Source organism: Herpailurus yagouaroundi, unplaced genomic scaffold (assembly GCF_014898765.1).
Source record: "Herpailurus yagouaroundi ecotype Mexico unplaced genomic scaffold, PumYag 197, whole genome shotgun sequence".
Taxonomy (NCBI): domain Eukaryota; kingdom Metazoa; phylum Chordata; class Mammalia; order Carnivora; family Felidae; genus Herpailurus; species Herpailurus yagouaroundi.
This window is the reverse complement of record NW_024412428.1, coordinates 1,189,501-1,213,075: the sequence shown is the minus strand read 5'-3', so window position 1 is coordinate 1,213,075 and position 23,575 is coordinate 1,189,501. Positions and strand designations below refer to the sequence as shown.

Genomic DNA, 23,575 nt, shown 5'->3' with positions numbered 1-23,575 from the left:
TCTGGTAAGGTCTGGCCCGTTTTTTCAACCAGGCTGTTTTTCTTACTGTTGAACTTTAAAGGTTTTTGTGGGTTTGGGATAGTATAATAGTCTTTTACCAGAAATACCTTTTGCAAATATATTCGACTAATCTGTGGCTTACTGTCTTATTCTGTTAACATTTCCTTCACAGAGCAGAAGTTTTTAATTTTAATGAAGTTCATCCTACCATTTTTTTCTGTCCTGGATCGTGACTTTGGTATTGTATCTAAAAGGGCATTGTCAAGTCATTGTTCGTCTAGATTTTCTCCTGTATTCTAGGAGTTTTAGTTTTATGTTTTACATTTCGGTCTGTGATGCGTTTTGAGTAAATTTTTGTAAAGGGTGTAAGGTTTGTGTCTAATTTTGCTTTTGTTTTTTTGGCTTTTTTTGCATTAAAGGTCCAGTTGTTCAAACATTATTTGTTGAAAAGACTGTCTTTACCCCATTGTATTACCTTTGCCCCTTTATTAAAGATTATTTGACTATATTTATGTGGGTCTGTTTCTAATCTCTTTATCTGTTCCATTTATCTATTTGTCCATTCTTTTTCCAATACCACACTGTCTTAATTATTGTAGCTTTATAGTAAGTTGGATTGTGTCAATCCTCTGACTTTGTCCTTGTCCTTTATTTTTAGAATGCAGGAGCAAGGGAGAAGGGAGTTGGAGAGAGAGAGAGAGAGAATGAATATGAATCTCAAGCACACTTAGCATAGAACCCAATGTGGGGCTCGATCCCGTGACCCTGGGATCATGACCTGATCTGAAATTAAGAGTTGGGATGCTCAACCAACTGAGCCACCCAGGCTCCCTAACTTTATTCTTGTTCTTAAGGTCACAAAGGTTTAATCTTATATTTTCTTCTAAGAGTTTTATGGTTTTTTAGCCCATACAGTTAGGTCAGTCATACATTAGGTCTGTCATCATTTTAAGTTAGTTTTTGTATATGGTGAAAGGTGAAGATCCAGTTTCATTTTTTTGCTGAATATCCTGTTGTTCCTGTATCATTTGTTGAAAAAAAGTATTTTCTAGTTGTAAATGTGACAGTATGTTTCTGGCTCCTTATTTGTGTTCTGTTGGTCTTTATGTCTGTTACTGTGCCACTGCCACAGTGTCTTGATTATTATAGCTTTGTAGTAAGTTTTGAAATCAGGAAGTATGAGTTCTCTAACTTTGTTCTTTTTTTGAAGATTATTTTATCTTCTCTGTGTCCCTTGCATTTCCATATGAAATTTAGGATCAGTTTATCAATTTCTGCAGGAAAGGCAGCTGGGATTTTGATATAGGTATTGTGCTAAATCTGTAGATGAATTTTGGGAGTATTGTCATGTTAACATTGTTAAATTTTCTGGTCCATGAACATGGGATATCTTTCTGTTTATTTAGATCTTTAACTTCTTCCAACAATATTTTATAGTTTTTGGAGTAGAACGTTTGGAATTCTTTTGTCAACTTCATTCATGTATATTTTATTCTTTTTAATTCAATTATAAATGGAGTTGATTTTAAAATTATTTTCATATTCATTGTTAGTACATAGGAATACATTTTAAAATTTGTTTTTAATGTTTATTTGTTTATTTTTGAGAGAGAGAGAGAGAGTGAGCGAGCGAGCAGGGCAAGGGCAAGGAGAGATGGAGACACAGAATCCGAAGCAGGCTCTAGGCTCTGAGCTGTCAGCACAGAGCCCGAAGCGGGGCTCGAACTCAAGGACCGCGAGATCATGACCTAAGCCGAAGTTGGACATTTAACCACTGAGCCACCCAGGCGCCCCTAGAAATACATTTTTAATGTTAATCTTCTACTATGTAATGTTGCTGAATTTGTTTATTAGCTCAAATATTATGTTTAGTGGATTAAAAATAGTATTATATATACAGTGTCATCTACAAACCCTTATTTTTATTCAGGACTTATTATATTTAGGTTTTACATGTGTAGAAGGTGATTTATGAAAGTGTCCTCCACCCCAGGCTGGTGGAGCAACGTATACTAGGCTCCTGGGTTGTGGTAGATGTTAGAATCACCCCCTGCCCATTGAGCTAATCATAATTACTCAGCCATTGTGCCCCGATCTCAGTCTGCTGAAGGAAACTGAGACAGAATCCACCTGCTTTTCATTCTGTTGCAGATCACTACTGTCCAAAGAAAGTGTCCCTAGTCCTGTGATCCTCTGTCATGGGATCATCCCAGTTTAAAAATGGGCTCTACAGTCCTGGGTGGTTTGATTTCTGCCTCTTTCTCAAAACTCTTGTTTGCTCATTTGGTGAAGCTGTTCTCTCAGGCCATTTCCTCTCTGCCATGGCACCTTCTCACATGGGTTTTTCTGCCTGGACCCCTCCCCTTCGCCTGATCACCTCCTAAGTGTGCCGCAGTTGTGTACCTTGAATCAGGTTTCTTTTGCTATGGTTTCTCATAGGCATGTTATATGTGATTTTCTCCTCTTGGCTCACTTCTCAGCTGTAAGTTTTCATTTGTAGCTTATTTGAGTAAATCTGTTTACTCATTTAGAAGTTCATGAGAACATGGGTCATGTTTTTTGTTCACTGTGTTGTTTCAGCACCTTGCACAGTCTGGCATGTAGTAATAGATGCTTAACAAATATATGTTATTTAATTATTGAGGTAAGGTGATTTGATTCTGAAGTGTTATTTCAGTTCTTGGATGTTTGTTTTTGCTGCTAAGATTATTTAGCTAGTAGTTCACCTGGTGTCCATAAATGCTTAAGGGTTTTGGCAATGCTAATCATAAATGACAGTATCATTTGTAATAAGAATGTTTGGCAGGTATGTTTGGTATGTTGGCTTTAATACTTCTTGTTTTAGTTTGGTTACACTGCCTTTTATTGATATTCTATTTTTGTGGATCTGATTTGGTTTTGATAAAAAAAAATTTCAACTCTGTCTCTTGGGTAAAGCTAACTGGATCATAAAATAGTAATGGGATATAGAAGCCTTCACCTAAATTAGGATTTCCAGTAAAGCCGATGTTACTATTTGCAGGGAAGGCTTGGGAAAACATTCAGGTGAGGTCAGTTCTCCTTTATTTCAAAGGACTTTTGGTTACTTGGACTGAATGCTGTCTTACTAAGCCTGGGCTCATTGGTTCTGTGTTGTGCCAGAAAGAGAAATAACCGTTTTTGTTGTTAGAAGAGTTTATAGTGACAGAGGTTAAATATTTAAGAAGAAAAACTTGGCTTCCCTTTGCTTCTGAAGCTTGGTTTTACAAGTGAGGTAGCTTAAAAAGAATATGGGAAGATGGAGAAATGAAAGTTTTTATTACTTTTGTAAAATGTTCATTGTTGCCACAGGATCTTCCTATATCATGAAGTATTTATAAGAATAGGCTGTGGGAATTTTCAGACTCTCTGCAGTTGCTTGAGGATGATTCGCAGTTACTGTATAACTCGTCGACTTTTTACAGTCTGCTTCCGCCACAAGACGATACCCTTACTAAAGATGTTAGACCAACAAGAACTTATTTGCATACATAAGGACCCGTGTATTTCCAAAGGTGACTTTTCTCCTCTCATATTAAGATATGTGCTTACTGATAATACCGTTTGTTGTTTCAAACCTCAAGACTTGTTGCTCGGGACTCCGGTGACCCTCCGTAGCAGGGTGGGATTCGATTCTGTCCTCCTGGCTCTTAGCCTAGTGTGTTTGTCTCCGGTCATATAGTTATAAAATAGGACAGGTGGTACATTTATATGCCTTTGAGTTCTTAGAATTTGCTGAGCTTTCCCTAAGAGAATTAAAAAAAAATTTTTTTTTTCAACGTTTATTTATTTTTGGGACAGAGAGAGACAGAGCATGAACGGGGGAGGGGCAGAGAGAGAGGGAGACACAGAATCGGAAACAGGCTCCAGGCTCCGAGCCATCAGCCCGGAGCCTGATGCGGGGCTCGAACTCACGGAGCGCGAGATCGTGACCTGGCTGAAATCGGACGCTCAACCGACTGCGCCACCCAGGCGCCCCTCCCTAAGAGAATTTTAGAGCTCGATAGGATCGTTGTGAAGAGAGGGTAGAGAACATAGAGTTACTACTTCACTGTTCTGAGGTGCAGTTGAATTTACATCTGACTACAGCTGATTTTCTAGAGGGTTAAGATAGTGCTGAGCTTAGATGACTGCTTGGGTTTTAGCACTTCAGAATTTGAACCCTTGCGGGCTTCTATTTGGTACAGTGACAGAGACATCATTGTCCTGTAACTCGTGATTTTTGAATCTGGTGAAAGTACGGGAAGGTCAAGTAAGATTAGATGTGGATGACAGATTTTTGAAAAGACGTAGGATCATTAAAAGACTGAAAGCAGCTCTCTGTATGGCTGTCTTACTGCACTTTATTTTCTTTGGTTACAAATGAATTATTCTGATACAAAATATAAATTATTGGGGCGCCTGGGTGGCTCAGTGGGTTAAGCGTCCGACTTCGGCTCAGGTCATGATCTCGCGGTTCGTGAGTTCAAGCCAGATTCTGTGTCTCCCTCTCTCTCTCTGACCCTCCCCCATTCATATTCTCTCTCTGTCTCAAAAATAAAAATAAACATTGAAAAAAAAATTTTTTAATATAAATTACTTGAGTTCAGTATTTATTGTAGATAAATGTTTAAAGCCATAGCCCAAGAAGATTCTCGGTTTAGAATCTGATGCAGATTTTGGTAAATGATAGCTATTTAACCAGTATCAATCTGTTGTGATTTATACGTCTTGTAAAATCTGACAGGCGTATAAAATGTATAATGAATGATTAATTAGTAAATAATCATTTCATTGTTAGACTTCTCTTTCATTAGTGACATATTTGGATTAAAAAGATAAAGCAGTATAATGTTTAGATATTATGACACGTTAATGTAGTGGTATAAATCGAAACTTTTGAAAAGGAAACTTGTTTTTTAAAGAAACTTTTGCTTTACTTAAACTTGACATCATTTTTTAAATTGTTGTCTTAAGAATAGAAATGCTAGATAGATCTCTGAATTTTAGAGGTAGTCTTTGTTTTGTTTTTAAAGTAAGCTACACTATGGATTATCTGGAGAAGTGATATTTTGGGGTGTCATATATACATATATATATATATACATACACACACACACACTCATATACGTACACATACACACACACACACACATACATACACACAGAAATAGTGAATTGGCAGTAACAAATTAAAAATTGAAATACCTGAATTTTTTACATTTTGAGTGTACAGATGTGGTCCAGATTCTGTATATGACTGTTCTTTTCACACTGTGATGTGCTTCTCACTTCTTTTTTAAGTTGCAAAGTAATACTTGTACATCCATAGTAACAGTATTTCAAGTACTCGGAAGGACCCTCAGAGCCTCTCATTCAAAGGCAAGCACTTCAGCAGCTCACAGCACAGTCTGCCACCTAAAACATGTCTTTCTTGTCTGAATAGCTCTGTTCTTAAAAATTTGCTCCATCCGTTATTATGACACTGCTTTGTTTTTGTTTTGTTTTGTTTTCAAGTTTTTATTAAAATGCTTTTGGGAATGGTCACATGGATACACATGGTTGTATCTTACTGTACCAACGGGAGTATATGTGCAATTTTATTATGATGAAATGGTGTTAGTGGCTGTGCCGGGCTGACTTAAAAGAGAAGGTAGCTAAGTTTGCAGTGTTGTAGAACAATTCTTCAAAGAACAGTTAGGGTAACCTCTTAGCAAAGTGTGTTATAAATGAGCTTTCTAGTAGAAGGCAAATATCATGCCAGAGATAAAAGTCCCTTCTAGGTTTGGAGTTGGAAAACAAAACTCAAATGAAATTTAAAATAACTGGGGGGAAAGGTATTTCCTGACAGGTATCAGATATTAACCTCACAGATCTCCATGTGCTGTTAGCAAAATGTAAGGAATTAACATCATTTAAAAAATATGCTGATTGTCAGCTTTTAAAGCAAATTTGGCCATACATACGAGGCACCAGGAAAAGTATGCTTAAAACAGACCAAGATCAGGGAAGCTGAAACCAGGATTTTTAAAATATTAAATATTTGAAGATGATTTTGAACCCTATGTTTAGGTGAGCAATTGCAATTATGTCCATTTCATACCTGGAAAAAGCCCTCGCTTGAATGTATGTCTTTCCATTTTCTCTTAATATAAATCTTTGATATCCAAAAGAATTTATGGAACATATACATTTTCTAAATCAAGGGTAGAAAAGAGAATTAAACAAGTATCTTGGTTTAGGTTTTGTTTCCTTTTGCAATACTTACTAATCTTTGAAGTTTTCACCTTCCACTCACTGAAGAACAGTGGCCAACCCCTTGTCGACTAGAACTGGCCTAGTTAGGATATGGGAGATTCTTTACCCTCTTGGAATGAGATTTGCCTTATTTCCAAGACTAGCAAACTCCATAAGCATTGCTCCCTTTACTTCTGCCAGTATTCTCCCTCTGTTTTTAAACTGTCTGGGTAGCGTTCTTCGGGGTTATAGATTTTAACTTTCTCTGGCAGTTGACCAGCACCTGAAGTATTTGCCTTTCTTAGAGCAGCTTGCGTTTGCTGGCTGCCTGGGTGGCTGTATTGACAAGAAAATGGGCAAATGGTCTCCTTTGAGACTAACCACTTTACTATGGTTATGTGAATGTGTCTCATATCCCCCTAACTTAAAAAGAAATCTATACCTTATGTAAGCATATAAAGTATTAATAAATTGTTATTTTTCTCGGTGAAAATATTTAGTAAAATTATACACGTGTATTTAGTTTGTTAGATCTGGATATTCAACAAAATAACAAGTTGTTACCATTTTAATGTAAGATTGCAAACTCCTAAAAAATTGGAACTGGATTGTCACGATTTTCTTTATGCATCTCTGCTCAACATAGTACTTAGCATAAGTAATAAATATTTTCCATTAATGAACAGTATATATCAAAATCATTACCTTTTTATTAATAAAACGGGACATTGAAATTTAAGGGGAATAAAACTGGAAAAGATGAAGTGAAATCGGTTTTATGAAGCGCAAAGAATTTATTGCCTTACTCGGGTACTTTATTTCCTATGCTCAAGCCTCCTCCTTTTTTTAGGCTCCAGCCTTTTATTGTGGAAAATTTCAAAGATGTACAAAAATAAATATCCAGCTTCAACAGCTTTAAATTCTTGTTTCATCTGTACTCTTCCGTCCTTAGATAATTGTGAAGCAAATCCTAGACATTATGTGGTTTCATCCACGAATATTTCATTTTGTTTCTCAGAAAGATAAAGCCTTTGTTTTTAGACATGTTAAATAAAATACGTAGTATTCAGCCCGCATATTCTGAGTGCACAACACACTGTGAATAACGTGAGACCAGAATAGGTGCCTGGTGAGAAAGTGAAATCATTTTAATAACTATTGACACACTAAAGCTTAGCATTTGTGGGCTGATTTTTTTTTTTTTCATCTTTTCAAAACCCAGGCTTCCTCCATTCCCAGTTCTAACAGTTCTTCTTGTGGCTTCCAACCCGTTCCCTGCACCTCCACAAGGTGGCAGATGAAGGAAGAGAAAAGTGAAATTTAAGTGACTCTGACTTGAGTTTCACTTTTATTCATCAGTCAGATGGAGTTGCAGAACGTTTTGGAGCAGAAATATTTTTTCAGAAACAAGCAAGCAGACTTCTGAAACAATTCGCCATTTCCCCCTTGCTCTACAGAGACAAAATATTAGATATTTCAAAAGAGAGTTAAGTAATAATCTTTTATAAAATAGTTTCCACAGCATTATCACGGTCTTTTAATATTCTCTGTTAATGATTTGGGCTTTAATGAAAATACAGCATTTGAACTTGTGTCTGATTTTTGGAAGCTGCAGTTTTGGATAACTGTTGGTGAAATTTCTCATTGAGTGATGCAAATGTTGCCTTAGTTGATGTACTTAGCTGGACATTTGTTACCAGTGCAGTGGCATAACTACTGTGTTTATGTCCAGACAGCTCTCCCTTTCCTTAAAACCTCAGTTTCGGGGCGCCTGGGTGGCGCAGTTGGTTAAGCTTCCGACTTCAGCCAGGTCACGATCTCGCGGTCCGTGAGTTCGAGCCCCGCGTCAGGCTCTGGGCTGATGGCTCGGACACTAGAGCCTGTTTCCGATTCTGTGTCTCCCTCTCTCTCTGCCCCTCCCCCGTTCATGCTCTGTCTCTCTCTGTCCCAAAAATAAATAAACGTTGAAAAAAAAAAAAAAACACCTCAGTTTCTACGTCAGTGTCATTGAGTGAATTATGTTCGTGCACACTTAGAAATAGGTGATGGTTACTGGTTAACTTCTATATGGCGAAGATGCTATTCTATTCGGGGTATGTTTGATGTTGAAACACTTGAGCACCAGCAAAGTGGCTTTTTAGTCCATGGGAATTGTAAATGAGCACCTGTAGAGTTGTCTGTAAACTAGGTATTTGTCTGAAAGTGGTGTTTGCATAAGCTAATATGTGGGAGTTTTTCTGCTTCAGTATGCTATATATTCTTGTTCTTTTTTTATTTCCCAAATAATTATATTTCTTGTGGAAATGCTGTTTTTCCAAGTAGTCTATTGTGAGACTCATTTCGTATATGTGGTTTGAGCTGTTTTAAGATATTGGGGGGAAATGGTGGGATAAATATGCAGAAATTGATTTTCCTTTTTTGCTTGAATTTTGACATCTGTTTTACATGCATGTTTTTCCTTCTGTTGCCACCATTAGCATCTCTGATCATCGAAGTTTTTATATCCCTGCAGCATGACATGTAGTTCTGATGAAACTGTTACCTTATATTTCTGTAGAGTTCTTTTTTTTTTTTAGGCACTTAATGCCTTTTATTCCTAAGCTTCATGCATGAATTATGTAGCATATGTGAAGAGGCTTAAACTGTTTCCATTACATTCTTTCTGGATGGCTCCTGTTATATTTAGGATATACTTATACTTTAGACAAAGTAAGAATGTTATTGTTGTTGACCTTGACACCAGATAACTGGGCAGACATTATATAGCTATGTTTGAATCTTCGCAAAATGTGCTGTTAAAGCCAACAGAGTCCTGGCGGGAGACTCTTCTGGATAGCAGAGTTATGGAGCTGTTTTTCACAGTAAGTCTTGCTTTTCATTTCTGGTGGTGAAGGCCAAAGAAGAGTGCCACTGAAAAGAGTACATGCTTCTGTATTTGTCCTAAGTAAAACAGGACAGGTTGCTTTTCTCCTTTAAACCCTTCTCTCCTAATCGATACATCTGCTTAAATAGAAATTACAGAGAAATGTTCTTGGTAATTTATAAAAGTGTTATAGAAGTATGAATATCTTGGAGCTGATATTCTCAGACTTTTTGATCTCAGAAGACCTTTACATTCTTAAAAATTATTGAAGACCCCGAAGAGCTTTTGTTTATGGGGATATAACTGCTAATATTTACCACATTAAAATTTCAAACAAAAAACTTTAAAAAATGATTTGTTGATTCATGTAAAAGTAGCAATGGGAGGGGCATGTGGCTGGCTCAGTCAGTGGAGCATGTGATTCTTGATCTCAGGATTGTGGGTTCAGGCCCCCTGTTGGGTGGGGAAATTACTTAAAATCTTAGAAAAAAAATAGTACCCAAACCATTACATATTAACGTAAATAACATTTTAATGAACAGATAGCTGTATTTTTGGAAAAAGAAAAGTTTACTGAAGAGTGGCGTTGTTTTATATTTTTGTAAAACTCTAATGTCATGCTTAACTGAAGACTGATTCTCAGATCTGCTTCTACATCCAGCTGGTTGTAATATTACAGGTCAAGTAACCTGGAGGAAACTCCACTGTATACATGTGTGACAGTGTGTTAGTACCAGTGTGGAAACAGTTTTGCCCTTACACACAACCTGACGTGGTCTTAGCAATGTGTCAGGATCCCTGGACGACACTTGAAGAACTGCCGTAACAGAGTAGAGTGTACTTTATGTGCTCATTTATCAGTCGTGGGTCAAGGTAGAGTTTTTGAATAGCAATTTATTTCGATTATAACTTCACATGGTCTTGTTTATTATTTGCTAGAAAGAAGTAGGCTCGGGGCACCTGGGTGGCTCAGTCTTAAGCGGCCGACTTGGGCTCAGGTCACGATCTTGCGGTTCCTGAGTTCGAGCCCTGCGTCGGGCTCTGTGCTGACAGCTTAGAGCCTGGAGCCTGCCTCGGATTCTGTGTCTCCCCCTTCCTCTGCCCTTCCCCTACTCACGCTCTGTCTCTATCAAAAATTTTTTAAAAAGAAGTAGGCTGTACGTTCCCATGTTTGTTCATGAGGGTCCCCACTGTAATAGTCAAAGGCTGGTGAAAGAAATGTATGTGTGTGGAGAGGAGAGGGATGTTGATTTCCTGTTAAGAGCCTAAGCACACAAGTTAGATGTAATGACTGGGGCAAAAGTCCAATAAAGACCAGTTAAGAAGAAAAAAATGGAAGCTGTTTTAATCCCAACCATTTTAGTTTCTCACCTTTTTATTCGTTTGAAAAATATTATTTACTATCCTTACAACTGCCTTCCCTTCTCGATTGAACCATGTAAAATATTGTAGTTCTATGGTACGTATTTTAAAATACCTAGAATAAGGTTGTTCGTCCATGGTTGTATACATAAAAATGCTTTCTATAGAAATGCTGGGACTTCATTACCTTGCAGTATATTCTGTAAATCGGAGCAATGGTGGCCGAAAGCATATCAGTATCAAAGAGGCAGTTGTAACTAAATTAACAGGTTCTAGCGCCTGCCGTATCTGACAGAAATTGTTTCGATACGTATCCGAGTTCACTTCTTTGTGTTGTTCGTTTGACTGAAAGAAGAGCCCATTCCAGCAGTTTTTGAAAAGGTGCAAAACTTGCTGGCGGTACTGGAAACAGCTACCCCGAATCCGAGCAGCTGTCTAGACAAAGCAGACAGCTGTTCCTGTCAGCTGCGAACCACCACACGCAGATGGCTTCTCAGCCTGAAAGTTAACCCTTTTTGCATTGTCATTTTAGCAGTTTTGTGTCTGGGGCCTGGTACTTTCGTTTGAGGAGTTGATAAGCAACTTTAGTTTGTCAGTTGTTACAGAGATGACAGTGGGGCTAATCTTTTTATTTCGTTCGGGTTTTGTTAAACTTATTTTCAGTCGTGAGTTCGTTACCAAATAGAAAGCAGTGTTCCATTGGTTATCCTCGTTTCTCTAGATTTGAGTATATAGACATAAATACACTATTGAACGGAATGAAAACTTTAAATATGTTGGTCACATCTGAATCGAGAAACGATGTCTCAGTTTTTCTTTCTTCCACGAGGTATTGGAAAAACCACTCTGGTTAGTTTTTCCTCCTACCTTCTTGGCTGATCCTTCTTGACCTCATTTGTGCTCTCTGTTTTTCTCTGCTCATTGCCAAACTGCTAGTGTTCTGTCTCAGTTCTCAACCCTGCCGACTGCATACACTCTCCTCGGACTATCTCTTCCACACGTAGGACTTCAACTGCCACTTCTGCACCGATGACTCCTAAATCTATATTCAGCACAGGCTGCTCCAAAGTTCCAGAGCCTTATAATCCAAGTGCTTACTGGATGTTTTAATTTGGAAGGCCTACAAACATCTCAGATTCAGCATGTTCCAGTAGAATTTATCGTCTTACTGACTTGCTTCTGTTTATTCTTGTCTTGCTTCACCATTCACCTCTGTGAGTGTTCTGTTAGACTTTGCGTTTCCTTAGCCCTCTGCTTTCCCTACTCAGGTGATGAATTCAGGTTTTAATTTGTGTCACATGGTTCCGTTGCGGAAGAACTCCTTTGTAAGGCTGACATTGGAAGAAGGGCAGGAGTCTACTGTATTACGCAAGAACTAATCATTATGTATCATGAGTTTTATATGGTTCACATTTCAGAGAACATAAATTAAGTTTGAACAGTACATGCAGGCTCTGTGGTAGTTCTTTATTTTTATTTGATTGTATTACATCATCAGATTAGCCATTTCACTCATCATTTCTTTTGATTCCTCACTTCTGGACCAGTAATGAATAACCATTTGGCTCTCTATTGGTAGAAAAGAAACCCTCTATTGTCCCAGATTGCATTGTATCCATTGGTTGAATGTACCCCTGGATAACATGCTTAAATGTTGATTAGGTTAAACAGCATGATGAAATTGAGTTATACTTTTCAGATAAGGAACTTAAAAGTGAGTTGTGTTCAAAAGTTCATGAACTGGACAATGTAGATTATATGAATTTGCGCGTTATACTTTTACTGTATAAAACTTAAAATGTAATAGAACATATTTTGGGAAACATTTGTGTTATTCTAGACCAGGGATTGGCAGACTTTTTCTGTAAAGGCCAGGTAGTAAACATTAGGCTTTGCTGGTCACCTGTTCTCTGAGGCAGCTGTTCAGCTCTGCCTTTGTAGTACAGAAGCCCTTTGTAGAGCAGAAGCAGCATAGCTGATACCTAAACAAACAAGCGGGGCAGTGTTCCTGCAAAACTTTTGTAACAGCCATCAAAATGTGGATTTTGTTTAATTGTCCTATGTCTTGAGATTTTGTTATTCATTGGTTTTGTTTTTCCCAACCATATAAATATGTAGAAACCATTCTACAGGCCATACAAACATGAGCAGGAGGCCAGATTCGGCCATCGGCTGTGGTTTTCCAGCCCCTGTTGGAGACCAAAGAGGGTGGTGTATTTCAAGCGTCTCAGTTAACTTTGTAACTCTTTAGTATTTTAAATATCCTAGAGCCTTAAGAAGTTCAAGGTTTAAAGAGTAATGGAATCAATCAGTGAATAAGGGTTTATTACCTGTTTGCTGTGTACCTGGGTACCAAAAGTATACCTGTGAATATTTATAGGAAATACTCTAACTGCAAGTAATTTATAAATGATTTCAGAGTTGAAGTGAACATAACTTGAAACAAATAGAGCACAAGTGTTTAAAATTTTGTGACATTCAGAAAGCAAAGAAATTTGTGTCAGAAAAGAAGGGCTGGAGAAGTCAAATGCTTGTGGAAAATAGAAGATGGTTGCCATCAACGTGGTTGGTGGATTAAGATAAAAAATACCTATAAGTTCTTTTTTTTTTTTTTTTCCGAGTTTATTTATTTTTGAGAGGGAGCGAGAGCACACACGAGCAAGGGAGGGGCACAGAGAGGGAGAGAGAGAGAGAATCCCAAACGGGCTCCCTGCTGTCAGCATAGAGCCCCGACGCAGGGCTCGATCTCAGGAACTGAGATCATGACCAAGAGTCAACCACTCGGCCGACTGAGCCACCCGGATGCCCCTGTAATTTCTTTACTAAGTGTCTTTTCCTTAATTATGATTGTGTCAGATTTAAGCAATGAAACGTCTTTAAAATCTGAGAATATTAATAACCGTGTAAAATTAGGGAGCAGTAATTGATGTCCTTCAAACAGAATACTGTGTACGAGGTGTTTCACATCAGTGTTGCATCACTGATATAAAATCTAGATGAGGCTTAAAGTGGACTAAGTAAAATTAAAAAAACGTTTAGCCCTTACTCATAGCAGTGTGTACAGGATAAAATGAGATTCAGACAAATTGTGGCAATGTCAGAGTTAATGCAGGAGTGTGCTTATGTACTAGTTGAGTGAGTGAGTGTCTGGTGATGGAAAGGTAAATTGCTTTTCTAAGTGTACAACTGTTTGCTTCTACTAAAGCAGCATCTATATACTCCTGATTGAACTTGTCTGCTAACTTTAGCAAGAAGCTGTAGCTAGGCATAGTTAGCATAATACAGATGACTGTCGTCGTTGCTGTTTTTAGAAGAAGGCAGTATGTCTGACTGGCTGGCATCTGTTTCTCTCTTTGTCATAACATCCTGGAGACAGTTCAATTTTCAAAATGTAGGTAGCCCTCAGTTAAAAATTACTCGATATGTTTAAAAAATCATGGCCTGTAATGTAAAGTGGACTGAGGGGCAATTTTCAAATTTAGTTAGGTTCAGGAATTAATTTTCTAGAAATAACTAGCTACAGTGAATTTTTCTCTTACCTCATTCGGCATGATAGACACGTGACCCTTACAAAAGAAGAATTTATTTTTATGGATTAGTAATTCTTTCTAACAGGTACATCGAAAAATCAGAGAAGATTCAGATATGGCACAAGATTCTCTTCAGTGCCTTGCCCAGTTAGCTTCTCTTCATGGACCCATCTTCCCCGATGAAGGCTCACAAGTTGATTATCTAGCACACTTCATTGAGGGATTACTGAATACTATCAATGGGTAGGTATACTTGCCCTTTATAACTGAAAAAAGAGCTTTCAGTTTTTTCTTTATGTTTAACAGTAGAGGAGAAAAAGAAACTAGTGATTTTCCCTGTTTCTATTTTAAAGTGTAGTTATGCGGGTAATTTGAAATTAATACACAGAGACATGCCTTGAAAAACAAATAGGTGATAATATGTGCATGTTTGGAGATGAGTTTTTGGGACTTTTCTTCTGCCACTTAATAATACTCGTTACTTGATTTGTAGAATTGAAATAGAAGATTCCGAAGCTGTGGGAATCTCCAGCATTATCAGCAACCTGATAACTGTGTTCCCTCGAAATGTTTTAACTGCCATTCCAAATGAACTTTTCTCGTCCTTTGTTAACTGTCTCACACACCTCACTTGTTCTTTTGGGCGAAGTGCTGCATTGGAAGAAGTGGTGAGTGACTGTTTTAAAATAAATTGTGTCTGTTTTTTACAAGGAAATTTGCAATGCCTCTGCAACATTTCTCGTGACAAGTAATTAAGCAAATGCTAGCTATTGTTAAAATTGCTTTTTTGTTTACATGTGAAAATTATTTGGCAATCTGTGTTTAGAAATGTTACTTTAAAAATTTCTGTGGATTAAAATCACTTTTGTAGATTATGTTTATTGGTGTCAAGATTTTAACTTTGAGATAATTTAGTGTCCGAATATAGGAAATGGAATGAAACGTTTGTATTAAGGATTATGTTGAACCCCATTTGAACAGTGAAAATTTTAAAGGCGCTGCTAACATTGTAGTGTGGTTGTGATTATAATTTTATATTGTTTTGAGAATTTAAAAATTTTGGACTTACCTGGAAATTATGTAGACAAAATTTGGTTCACTTGATTGTAACCACACTGGTTTTGATTAGGCTGTGTGCTCTTTTAATTTTTTTGGTTTAATAGTGTATCTTGGTGGCACTTAATTTTCATTAAATTAAGACCAGTAACAGTACGAAAGCTGTTTTTTGGTACAAGTTTTCAAATGTATATTTTCCAGATATAAAACTTAATTTAGGAAACATGTACTAAAACTCCTTGACGACACAGCTGTGTTTGTAAGTTACCGTGAATAACTACATTAATCATGGGAAATAATTTTTTCCTCCATAGTGGTTCTTAAATTGTTGAAACAAATTTTTCTTTTTATGAGTCAATATGTGAATTTCTTTCAAAGACTGTAAGAGTAAAAATAATATTTGTCAGTACCTGTTAGAATTGGTATTAGACACAAATTCCTGTGTTTTGTTGGGGGTGTGGCAACGTCCGTGCATTTTCATATCCCTTTAGAGGTGTTCAGAAGACAGAACTCGGGAATGATTTATGTACTTGGACACCTCAGCGGTTTGATGTGGAAAGGAACCAGGTCAGGCAGATATTTGTGTGTTTGAAAAAATGTAGTTAGTAGAGGAGTAGAAGTTTAAAGGCATTGTATGTGAGATTTGAATTTCTCAGGAGGAAAAGTTACGTTCTATGCATGGAAATGTAGGTCAATTTTAAGTATTTTAGCTTTATCCAAAACGCTTTCACGTTGTTACAAATTCTGAATCAACTCAGGTTTCATTTAACATGGTCTCATTGTGCTTTCTTCCCCATGGTTTGTTTTCTCTTCTAAACCAGATAGATGAACCAGTATGTTGATCACATATTTAGAAACATAGCTATATTTTAGTTTCTGTTTGTGGGTTAAGGAAGTTTCTAAACATTTTATAGAAGAATTGCTAGAAGATATATATCACTCTTGTTTTGCAGATTTTAAGTTTAGAATTCATTTATTTTGACCAGGAAACTGACAACTTGGAAAACAATGTTTCTGTCAAGGTTGGTCGAGAAATTTTAGAAAGCGGCAAGTGTAGGTACTTGTTCAGAGTAGGTGTATTTGTGCTTGTTTCACAAGAAGGTGTGCTGCAGAAGTGTTCTTTTCATTTGTTTTATTAATTTCTTCTAATTGATATGCTTGTGACATTTGAAAATGGTTTTAAAAGAATTGGTTACCTGTTTCAAAAGGCAGAGGGGGGAGATGGGTCCGAAGCTTGGTACTGCTCGGAGCAGCCGGGTAGGCGAGGTTCGGTGAAGCTGGGGGGCGGCCGAAGGGGAGGCCCCTGCACGATGAGTTGCCAGAAGACTAAACAAATCCTCCTAAATGTCATCTCAGCCTCGTGCGGTTTTCACGTATCTTGTGTGTGCTGGGGGAGGGGAGGCTGGGGAATGTGCAGCTAATACCAAACTACGCGAACAAATCTCGCCAAACCAGAGTGGAAGTTCTGGGACGCGGGTCACATCATTTTTGTTTCCTTAGGTACCCGGTGATTGGAGTACTGGTCCCTAATACATAGTCATTGACCTCAGGTGGAAAAATACATAAGTAAATGATCTTTTAAGTAAAACTAGAAAAACTGAGACAAAAAGAACTGCTTTGAGAGTCAGTGATTCAGAAAGAAAGGTCATGAGCTTTGAAAGGAGACTGTATAGTCATGAGCCAAGTAATTATAAACTACAGAATCTTGGGTGAATTGCTTAACCTTTTTTGAGCATGTTGATATAGGTAGGATAATTATTTCTTCTAATGTTCTATGGGGTGGGTTAACAATATGACAGTTCCTGTACGGTATGCACATTAAAATGTGGAATAATAATGGTAAAAATGAACCTTCATAATAATAGCATTTATTGAGAACCTATATTGTGAACACTGTCTTACCAAGTAAGACAAGTTTTTGAGTTTTGTTGTTTTGTGCAGGCTGTAATAGTTTTAATATTACTTTTCTTCATAATTTTAATTTTGTGAAATGTTCTGCTTTTCTCTAATAGTGAAGGAGGTTTTTCCCCAGTAGGAAAACAGATTCAGCATATACACTTTTGTCTCATTGTGAGAACATTTTTTCAGAACTATACTTACTTAGGAATACATATAGATTGTCTCCTTTTTTTGAAATTTGTGTCTCTGGTGGTGATTCTGTGGCCACAGCGAGAAAAAAAATATATAGACGTGGGAGGAAAAATTCTTGATACTAATGTGCATTTCATGAAGTATGTCCTTACTTGGTGGCTTTAGCCTGTGGGTGAAGACAGTTATTTATGCTCCTCAACTGGCAAGTAAACCGAAAGTCTGTGCTCAAAAAGAGTAATTCCAGTCTTCAGCCAAGTTGTTCTGTTGGCCGTTAAAATCTCCTGGTGTTACTTGAGGCTTCCTGAGGCCAAGAATTTTTTCACTGCACCCTAGAAATCAAATTATTGTCTATTGCTGTACTGAAGAGGTGAGAAGGACTATAGACAGGGAACCGTTTGCCTTTAAAATTAAAATTCGAACACAGTAGTTGTTGATATCATATCGATTGTTTCATCAAATGTTAATACTACTGGTACATCCATTGGAATCAGTTCAGTGAAATCAAACTCTATGACTTGAACTCTGTACTCGGTTTATACTCGGTTGGTTTCTTTTGTCAGAGAAAATCTAAGTTCAGCCTCCAGTAGGTTCATCACTGGAGCCGCAGAACTTGTTGAGTTAATTGAGCAGAGCTTCCAAGCACGATGCTTAAACTTGAAGTGCATGTGAAATGTATGTGTGTCTGGCTGTGCACAGGTGTGTGAGGGTGGGTATGTAAAGGAGGTGGTGGTAGGTAAACCTGGCAGAGAAAAACCTTTTGGTACATCTGTAGCCTAATCTCAAGACATGTGGGACAAAGCAGTGAAGAAAAAGATACTTGTAGGAAGTTCAGTACAGAGTGTAATGTGGTAGAATTCAACATTCTTCATTCAAAATCTAGTTTCCCTGCCCAGTGGACAGTTACTTTGTGGGGAGGAGATGCAGTGAAAAGGAGTACATGGAAGCCACATTATAAGTTGGAAGCAGGAAGCATAAATTTGGGACTGTTTCTGTGATAAGAGAGAAAGCTATTATTCACTTTTTGGGGGAGGGGAGGAGGGCATGGTGAGGCCAATACAATATTCGGGCGTAGTCAGCCTCTCCCCTAACCTCGCAAGAGGATGGGGCCATTTGGAAAGCCATCCCAGCCCCCCACACAGTGGCCCTGATGGCCAGGAAAGAAGAAATGAATAAATTGGTGATACTGTTGAGAGCAAGACAGCTGTCCAACTCCTGTTATGCACATTCATTTCATCTGCTTGAAATGGTTAAGAGAGGGAATTAGATGAGGTGCATTAAACCTTGCCCATTTAAAGGACAGTACACTTCTTTTTAATACTAACAGTAGCTTTCCCTGTGTTAGGACATTTGGAAGAAAATTGGCTACAATGACATCTTAAATAAAGATTCTTATTAAAACAAGTCTTTACAAAATAATTTCATTGTTGCATTTAATCCTGGTTGGATCCTAATTTTACCAATGCAGTGTTTCCTGACTTGTCTATGAGTCACCTCTGGTTTTCTCAATTTGCTATGCTAATCCTAGCACAGATCCAGTGTTTATATTTTACAGCATTCTTGCATTTGAGATAGACTATGTAGATTGTTGAGAATAAAGCTTACTTACTGTCATAACTATTACTCCATTTAGTATCCTTTGTATTGTTTAAAACAATAATACAGCATTAGGAGCATAAACAGATCTGATGTGCCAGGAGTTCAAAAATGAACGCTAGAGGGGCGCCTGGGTGGCGCAGTCGGTTAAGCGTCCGACTTCAGCCAGGTCACGATCTCGCGGTCCGTGAGTTCGAGCCCCGCGTCAGGCTCTGGGCTGATGGCTCAGAGCCTGGAGCCTGTTTCCGATTCTGTGTCTCCCTCTCTCTCTGCCCCTCCCCTGTTCATGCTCTGTCTCTCTCTGTCCCAAAAATAAATTAAAAAAAAAAAAAAAACACGTTGAAAAAAATGAATGCTAGAGTGAGGTAGAAAAAAGGGATTGCCCTTCTACCCCTTGTAAACCAGGCGAGTCCCTGAGATGTCGGCCTGCTAGGATTATTGCTGGATTAATTCAATTCCATACATACTTAATGAACACCTGCCATGTGCCAGTCACGGTGCTTGATGCATATACATTGTTTAGCATTAAAATTTGGAAATTCATATGCGTTTCCAAAAGGAAGAAAGTTTATTGATCGAGGAGTTTAATGTTCAAAAACTCTTTCTGCAAACTGCAGCTTGGACTCTTGGTGGTTTTGTGGGGGCAGACTTTTTTAAGTGATCTATCTATAGGATTCTTCTAACAGCTGCAGTACTTGCCCACTAAATCAATTCCTCTTGAGGGATTTTAGAAGCCAGGAATAGTCAGCTGCATAGGTATTCTGAAGTTAAATTATTTCTGTGCCTTTAGGACTGGCTAGGAAAAAAAAAAAAAAAAAGAATGAATTAATTCTTTTTGCAGTTAACATTCAAAGACTTCCTAATTTTTAATAGAATTCATGAAGCTTCATTTGTGACAATTCTGTGGGATTTTTTTTCAATAATTGCCTTAAATACTAGTACCCCAGGAAAAGAATCTACTTCCAGCAGATGAGTAACAACATAAACTAATACAGCTCTTTCAGTCTTGAATCTTTCGTATGTCCTTTCTTTTTAATGTTTTACCCTCTGCAGTGCATGTATTATTTGATCTGTCACTGATCCTGGGAGGTTGTACCAATGCCTGTATGTTTTAAACTTACTGTGAAATACTTCATATAAAGTAAAAAAAAAAATTCATATGTGTATAAAAGTTGTAAAGAATAATAAAATGAACAACTGTATACCAACCATCCATATTAAGAAACCGTATATTGATAGAACCCCTTTTTTAACCTTTACATTTATCTGGAGTTTTCTTGCCCCCTTCTTTTATTGAAGACACATTTTTGTCACATCAGTTATTTCTGCAAAATGATTTTTTTTAATCATGTTTGCAAACGAACATTGCTAGTGAACTTCCTGGTCAATGTTCCTGGCACTTTTTTCCTGGCCTCTATAATCTCTGATTGTTTAATTTGTTTTCAGTCCCAGGTCCTTGAAAGAGAAATTATGGTAGCAGCAGCCTCAGGCTGGAAATACGGAATGCAAAGTCTTATCAGGTTAAGGAACTTCTTAAAGATTATTCCTTAGAAATAAAATTTTCTACGTGAGAGTGAATTGTCCGTGCCCGTCTTACTGGATTTTTTATGTCTGAATCATTCGCTTCTCTTTTTTATTAACTCATGTAATTTACGTTTACATATGAAGAAGATACTGATGATCAAAGAAAGAACTTTTCAATTTCATGAAAAAGATGTGGAGTTCTCATGTTGGTTATTTGTTGTTCAGAGAAAAAAGATCTAGTATAGTGGCATGGATCATACCGAGTACCTGACAGTAACCATAATCCTGTTGTAGCTAGGAGTAGATTTGCAGTTGTTTGCAATGTAACAATAAAATTTAGAACTACTCGAGCATGAGATGTATTTTCAGTACAAGAGTTATCTTACACACTTTTATGATATCTCATTTTAGGAATAAACACGTACGTTATTTTTTAGAACAGTTTTAGATTCTCAGTGAAATTGAATGAAAATACGGAGTTCCCATATCCCATCCTTCACCCTCCTCCACCCCTACAAATGCACACAACCTCCCCTCCTGTCAACCTCCCCCACCAGTGTGGTAAACATCCGTTACAGTTGAGGAACCAGGACTGACACATCCTTATCCCCCAAAGTCCATAATTTACTTTAGAGTTCACTCTTGGTGTTATGTATTTTGTGGATGTTGAGAAATGTGTAATGACGTGTATTCACTCTTACAGAATCATAGAGAATAGTTTCATGGCTCTAACAATCCTTCATGTTCTACCTATTCGTCCCTCCTTCCCCCACCCCTAGAAACTACCGATCTTTTACTACCTCCATAGTTTTGCCTTTTCCAGAATGTCATATAGTCGGAATCAAGTAATCCAAGTTAGATTTTAACTTCTGAAATTCAGTGTTAAAGGGGGAGCAGATTCACATATACGTATGTTTTTTTTAGAAAGCCTCATTTGGTAACATTTTCGTAAATGAAATTAACCACTGTTTTTTTATATTCATAGTTACCAGTCATAAAAGCGGTTTTTCTGTGGCTGATGGGCTGCAAATTCACTCCTCTGTGCCCTTCTAAGTTAAATATGGGCGTTGAAATGTAAGTGCTGTTATCGTAGTTTGATTGCCTTCTGCACCCTCCATCCCCAAATGGAGTAAAGTGGGGTCAAGTAGTCTCATAAGCTCTAAGCCCCTTTCCAAAGCGTTTCTGGCAGCAGGCCTGACAATACTTAGGGCATGAGCACAGAGAGTCTAGCTTGGACTCCTTCGTCATCCCTGTGCACGTGCTCTGGCTTGGCTGCTGGGTGTTGGCCAGAGTGGTCATGGAGCAGGGCCAAGGTATTATGTATGAAAAAGCACTTGGTCAGGTTTCAGTTCTCCATGATTAGACTGAAAGATTTAGTTGCCAATTGTCATCAACCAGCTTTCTCACACTTTGCCTGATGAGTTACGTGTTGATATCCAAAAGGAACCAGAAGGCTCCAGAAGTTTTGGGTTCTTATTTTAAATCACCATCCAGTGAATAGAGGCTCTTAACAGTCTGTGATCTTCTGCCTTGTCTAATATCAGGGCTTTATAGGAGGGATTATTGCTCTTTCAATAATAAAAAGGCTTGAAAGGCTTTTACATTTTATTTATACTTTTTTATATACGAATAATTAAAATATGATAGCATGCATTATATATGTACTAAAGAACAGCAAAGATAGTTTTTAGAACATGTCCCGCTTCTTCCTTTTGAGATACTAGAGGTCAGAGGATGCTGTTCTGTAAGTTCCTCTTAAGATATGTTACCAGTCTGTTTATTTTGGCAAGATAAACTGTTAAGACTTAACAAATGATGTCTGCAAAGCACGTGCTTCGTTAAGTATATAAACAGGCCACAGATGTTTCTTTGGGAAGAAACTATTTTACTCATCTCTGTATTCCAATGCTTCGCTCTCAGCATTCAATATATTTTTGTTGAAGGCGTAAAACCACCCTTTTTTCTTGGTGCTAATCATCCATCGAGCACTCTGCATGGTCATTTTAGCTGTGTTTCTTCATTTTATATATCTTTTTTAGTCCTCAGACCACCAGAGATAATTTTATTATGTCATATTTGATACAGATAAAAAATAAAACATGATGTTCTAAAACATTATGAAATCACCGTGAGTGAACCCGTGACTCAACCCAGTAGCATTACCAGTACCGCATTGATGGTACCAGTGTGTTCATCCTAATCCTGGGACCCCAGCTGCTCCCCTCTTCCATCCCTGCAAGAGAAGTGACCACTGTTCTGAATGTTGTCTATTCTCTTGCTTTAAAATTTTGGGAGTGCCTGGGTGGCTCAATCGGTTGAGTGTCCATCTTCAGCTCAGGTCATGGTCTTACTGTTTGTGGGTTCGAGCCCCGCATCGGGCTCTGTGCTGACGGTTCAGAGCCTGGAGCCTGCTTCCGATTCTGTGTCTCCCTCCCTCTCTGCTCTTCCCCCACTCACGCTCTGTCTCTCTCTCAAAAATAGATAAACATTTTAAAAAATTTAAAAAATAAAGATTTTGATCACTTCTATGTACAGGATGTATCGTTGTGTGAGTGTTATACCACAGTTTTTCTCTGTTCTGCTGTAAGTGAACTTTGGAGTTTCCCTTTTTTTTTACCATTACAAACAGCATTACAGTAAACATTCTTCTGCATGTTTACTAGTATATATTTGCGAGAGGTTTTCTAAGGTACCTCCAAGTGGAATTTTTGGATGCTGGGATATGTAAATGTTCAGTTTTACAAGATAGTTTCAAATTGATTGCTGAACTGATGGGACCCACTACATGTTCAGCAGTGGTGTGTGCGAGTTCCCATTGATCCATGTCTTCACCATCATAGTTTTGCCAAACTTCTAAGTATATGATATGGTCTTGATTTGCTTTCCCAGGTGCTGATAATATTGAACATCTTTATATAAATATATGATTCCCATGGTTAGTCTTATGAAATGTTTGTTCAGTCCATTGCCCATTTCCCTATCAGGTTGTCTTTTTTCTTACTGCCTTTTTTTTTTTTTTTTTTTTTAATATTTATTTATTTTTAAGAGAGAGATACAGAGTGCAAGCAGGGGAGGGGGGCAGAGAGAGAGAGAGAGAGAGAGAAACACAGAATCTGAAGCAGGCTCCAGGCTCTGAGCTGTCAGCACCCGACATGAGGCTCGAATTTACAAACTGCGAGATCGTGACCTGAGCCAAAGTCAGACGCTTAACCGACTGAGCCACCCACGTGCCCCTTTCTTACTCCTTTGTAGACATTTTTCATATATTCTGTACACTAATTTTTTTTGTCAGTTACTTGTTGCAGATTTATCCTCCTGGTTT

General features: G+C 37.8%; 1 protein-coding gene across 5 annotated transcripts in view; it reads left to right on the top strand.

Moving 5' to 3' along the window:
* XPO4 (exportin 4) overlaps positions 1–23,575 on the top strand; it is a 117,848-nt gene that overhangs the window by 63,797 nt on the left and 30,476 nt on the right. For 4 of the 5 annotated variants that reach the window (XM_040447998.1, XM_040447994.1, XM_040447996.1 and 1 more), the window contains 3 exons: positions 8,983–9,095; positions 14,075–14,232; positions 14,483–14,657. In XM_040447998.1, coding sequence (XP_040303932.1) covers positions 8,983–9,095; positions 14,075–14,232; positions 14,483–14,657 — 446 coding nt within the window. The remainder of the gene's footprint in view (positions 1–8,982; positions 9,096–14,074; positions 14,233–14,482; positions 14,658–23,575) is intronic. The other variant, XM_040447995.1, reaches the window with a different exon arrangement.